Source organism: Triticum dicoccoides, chromosome 3B (assembly GCF_002162155.2).
Source record: "Triticum dicoccoides isolate Atlit2015 ecotype Zavitan chromosome 3B, WEW_v2.0, whole genome shotgun sequence".
Classification (NCBI taxonomy): Eukaryota; Viridiplantae; Streptophyta; class Magnoliopsida; order Poales; family Poaceae; genus Triticum; species Triticum dicoccoides.
This window is the reverse complement of record NC_041385.1, coordinates 461758189-461762792: the sequence shown is the minus strand read 5'-3', so window position 1 is coordinate 461762792 and position 4604 is coordinate 461758189. Positions and strand designations below refer to the sequence as shown.

At 51.7% G+C, this 4604-nt stretch overlaps 1 protein-coding gene across 1 annotated transcript; it reads left to right on the top strand.

Annotated features, from left to right (window-relative positions):
* Positions 1 to 1008: 1008 nt before the first annotated feature.
* LOC119281392 lies at positions 1009 to 1652 on the top strand. The gene is made up of 2 exons (XM_037561910.1): positions 1009 to 1163; positions 1251 to 1652. The coding sequence occupies exons 1-2, from the start codon at positions 1055 to 1057 to the stop codon at positions 1484 to 1486; spliced, it is 345 nt and encodes a 114-aa protein (XP_037417807.1). The 5' UTR covers positions 1009 to 1054; the 3' UTR covers positions 1487 to 1652.
* Positions 1653 to 4604: the final 2952 nt, after the last annotated feature.

The window sequence follows — 4604 nt, the reverse complement described above, 5'->3', positions numbered from 1 at the left end:
CATGAGTAAAACGCACATAATGCTACATGGGCCGCACCCGTGTCAGTTCTAATTCTGTCATGTAGGACACATGATCCGACCAAACATTACAGGCAGGCCTACTTTGTTGAAAAAAGACAGGGCAATTTATTATAACAATAATATCTTATTTTTATTTAATATAGATTAGTCTTAGGTCTTGTTTGACCTGTGAATGACTCCCTTTGTTGAAACTTCTGTTCCCAAATTCATAAAATAAAAGGGAAAATATTTTCACTTTCCTAAACTAAGGACGGGAAATAAGAAGGCGAGCATATCTTCTAAATTAGTCATACTCAACTCGGGAAAAAAATTATATGAGACCAGGTCTCATATAAAGCAGGTGAGACCCGCCCTGATGGATGACACGTGGCATTCACAAATCACAAAGCATCTAATCTCTCCCCCCTGATTTCAGGTGGGGGGTGGGGTGAATGCTTTGTGATTTGTGGATGCCACGTGTCATCCATCAGGGCGGGTCTCACCTGTTAACCCGTGAGACCTGGTCTCATAGAATTCTGCGGATAAATAATTCCAGGAGTATTTATTTTGCGGGAGCTGACCACAAATACATCAGGCCATCATTTTTGACAAAGCTGACGACAAATACATCACACATTAGTTGTGGCGTGCGCTAGTAGCTGGCCTGCTTCCCTGCCTGCCGGGCAGCGTGCATCCTTTGACAAAATCATTCCGCCGGATAAATCCGGATGGTGGCCAACCGTGACAGACTTCCTCAACAGCCGCCCTTCCCGCCGCTCATCTGCCCTGCCGCCGCAAATCCAACGGCCCATACCTGCACACGTCATAGCACGAGTAAGAAAATACAGCGAACCCAGGAACCGCACGGCACTCGGTCAGAAGCGGCTTGCTGATGAATCAAGTCCGGTCAGCGGGGCAGACTCCGGACACGAAAACAAAGCAGCACCAATTCCCGCCTCTTTATAAACCCGACGCGAGTGAGCCACCAAATCACACAGTTCTGTCGTCGCGGCCTACAACCGGGGAAAGCACAAACAAGCCGAGCGCCAACACCATGAGGACACAAGCTGTCGTGCTCGCCTACTCGCTGTTGGCATCCGCGCTGCTGTGCAGGTGCGCCGCGGCCTCGCCGGCGTTCATCGTCGGGAAGCTCGTCATGGGCGGTGAGTATTCAGTCGTACACTGAGAGCTGACCAATCAGTTTGGGTACGATCGACTAGCGTACTTACACATGTGTTTGTGTTTTGCAGGGGTGGAGTTACGCCGTCCCATGATCGACACCATGACGGCGAATCAGTCTGCACCACTGCAACTTTCGATGGCGGCGAGCGATGGGCATGTGAATGGACTCCAGCTGAACTGGTTCTCCTTGCTCCCGGAAATAACCTCACAGCTGGGCCGGAGCCATCCTCTTGCGGAACAAGGGATAGTGCTCGATCACCTGCTCGTGTTTTTGGTGCTCTTCGTTGTGTACATTTTCCGCTGATTTCGAGGCAGTTCCAAATCTTCTCCGGTTTATACTCAGATGTATTATATGTGCTGTGTACTATATTTAATGTCCTGCGCAAGCAGTAGAACTAATAATAATCTGATACTCCCTACGTTTTTTATATAAAGCGTATTTATTTTTTTAATAAAATTTCACAATGTAAGATGCATTTCTTCTAACTCCTCAACATTAGCGCTCTAGAAAAAAGGAAAAATATCTTTCCCCTGATTGCATGTATTTCTCTTTTTAAAGAAAAAAAGAAAAATGTCTCGGTTTTGATTGCGTGTATCTCTTACTACTTTCCAAGCATAAATGATTAATTGCTACTAATCAATGATTTAGCCAAGGTTATTTTTGTCCTAACTTGTGTATAATTACGTGTCTTGGTCACCGTGCCAAAATTATACATCTTAAATAAAGGAATGGACGGAGTATGTTAAGAGCAACTCCAGCACATGTATCCATTTCGTTCGCCGCCGTCCGTTTGGATCGCCGCGGACAAAAGTGCTGACCCCACGCGCTGACCCATTCCCAAAATGTCTTCACTTCGCGTCAGCGCGAACCCATTTTCGGCCCAAATTTGCGGCTGAAATGCATCGGCGCGGATGCGCCGCGCGCTCTCGGTCTCCGTCGCGTCCCCACCTGGCAGCCGCCCAATTATCGAGGTCGTCTTTATTAATGACGACCGCCGACCACGGGCCCACGCATCAGCGACGGCGGTCGACCTTTTTTAATCCGAGCGTGCAGTGGGGCGGCGTCCTCATCCGCTTCCAGACGCCCTTGTCCTCATCTCGCCACTCACTGTGCTCCCCCGTCGGCGATAAAACCTAGCCATCGCCATGGGCTTCTTATCCGACAAGGGCAAGGGCAAGGCCTCCGTCGCCCCTTCCCCCCACCTCTGTCGGCATCTTCCCGCCGGCCTCAGTTGCGCATCAACGTCCCAGTGCACCAGGCAAAGTGGCACTGAGAGCACCGCGTCCCCCTCCCATATCCCGACGTGATGCTGCCACACGACTAGCACTTTGATCCGGAGAGGATCCCCAGTGCCGGTGGTGCAGCGGTCTGCGCAGGCACACGCGAACGAGGTGCGGCGCCGACGGCAGCTGCTGAAGCCGGAGCAGGGCTGCAACCACGCTACGCATCCGACTCTCCCGCTTGGGAGCAGTTGTTCGCGTTCGAGCACGAGGAGGCTAGGAGGCGCGACGTCCGCGACCTGCGGCATGTCTCTCCCACCACCACCCCTCGTCGTGCGTGACGAGGACCAGGAGGTGGAGGCCACCTACCAGGCGGTGCTGGCAGCTGCTGTCTGTGAAAGTGAGGAGGAGGAGGCGTACCAGGCGCACATGCCGGAGGCCATGGCGCTCTCCGCGGACGGCGACTGGGTCGTGCGGCCGTTGAGGCCGCCGTCCCCCGTCAAGGCCGAGCCGGCGCCGACCCCCATCGAGCGCTACTCATGGGACGGGGTAGTGCACGAGTGGGTCAGCGCACCACCGTTTGGGTATGGGGCGACGCAGGGGCAGAAGTAGGCCTACCTGGAGAACTCGGGCTGGCGGAAGAGCACCGCAAGGGAGAGCGGCTCAAGCAGCTGGAGCGCGACGCGAAAGAGGAGCGCCGCGAGGCGGAGGAGGAAGAGCGTCGTGCTCGCGGTGGGGCAGCCCAGCCGGCAAACAACGTCGCCGCAACCTGGGAGACAGCGTTCCCCTGGGCTGGCCCGATGCAGACGCTCATCAACCTCACCGGCCCTGACGACGACGACGAGGACGCTTTGAACAACACTCCTCCTCCTTGTTTGTAGGTTTATCTAATGTTTTAACTCAATGTAAAAGTGGACTCGTGGTCTCCGTCGGCCTTTGTGGCCCATTAATGTTTAATTTAGGTTTTTCATTTTTAAAATTTTTGTGTTCTTTATTTTTTCACACGCGCACTCAAAAATGGGTCGGGCCAGCGTTGGGCGCAAGCGCCGGCCAAAATGCAAAAGCGGACATGGGTGTCCGCTGGGCCGACCCAAACAAAGAAAAAACGAACAAAATCGCCGTTCGTTTGGATCGGCCGGTTGGAGTTGGTCTAATATGAAAATGTGGTAGTACATTTGTTTTCTATTTTCTCCAAGTAATTGTCAGGAACGTTGAATTTCATTAAGAAGTAGAAGTAATATTTTTGGACTAAACCCTTTGTAACTAAATGCGCCAAAAACCGCCGCATCACTCTCATGACCGACATGGGAAACTGTCGGTGTCAAAACCGGCGGATCTCGGGTAGGGGGTCCCGATCTGTGCGTCTAAGGCTAATGGTAACAGGAGGCAAGGGACACGATGTTTTACCCAGGTTTGGGCCCTCTCGATGGAGGTAAAACCCTACTTCCTGCTTGATTGATATTGATGATATGAGTAGTACAAGAGTTGATCTACCACGAGATCGTAAAGGTTAAACCCTAGAAGCTAGCCTATGATGATTATGATTGTGTTGTGTCTCTAAGGACTAAACCCTCCGGTTTATATAGACATCGGGGGGGGGGGGGGCTAGGGTTTACACAAGTCGGTTACAAAGAAGGAAATCTATTATCCGGATCGCCAAGCTTGTCTTTCACTTAAAGAAGAGTCCCATTCGGACATGGGACGGAGTCTTGAGTCTTGTATCTTCACGCTCGAATAGTCCGGACAAAGTGTATAGTCCGGCTGTCCGGATACCCCCTAATCCAGGACTCCCTCAGTAGCCCCTGAACCAGGCTTCAATGACGATGAGTCCGGCGCTAGATTGTCTTCGGCATTGCAAGGTGGGTTCCATCTCCGAATACTCCAAAGTAATTTATGGAACACTTCAAATCATGTCCGGATTGTGTCCAGCTTTGCGAGATAATTTCCGCACACCTCCGTAGAAAGCATAGTACTTCATAAATCTGATCTGTTGGTAATTTTTGCACGGTGTGCTCTTACGCCATAGTCTGGTCCAACACGAACTGGTTTTTTTCTTAGCCTGCCTCGATACACGTCGCGAGGCGGTTTTATTGGCACGCCCTGCCAAAGTAGAGATCGTGTCCCCCTTATCGCGGGATCTTCCATTGATACGGGCGTGCACAACCCCACGACGACTGTTGGTATGACTCCGTGTTTTTAGA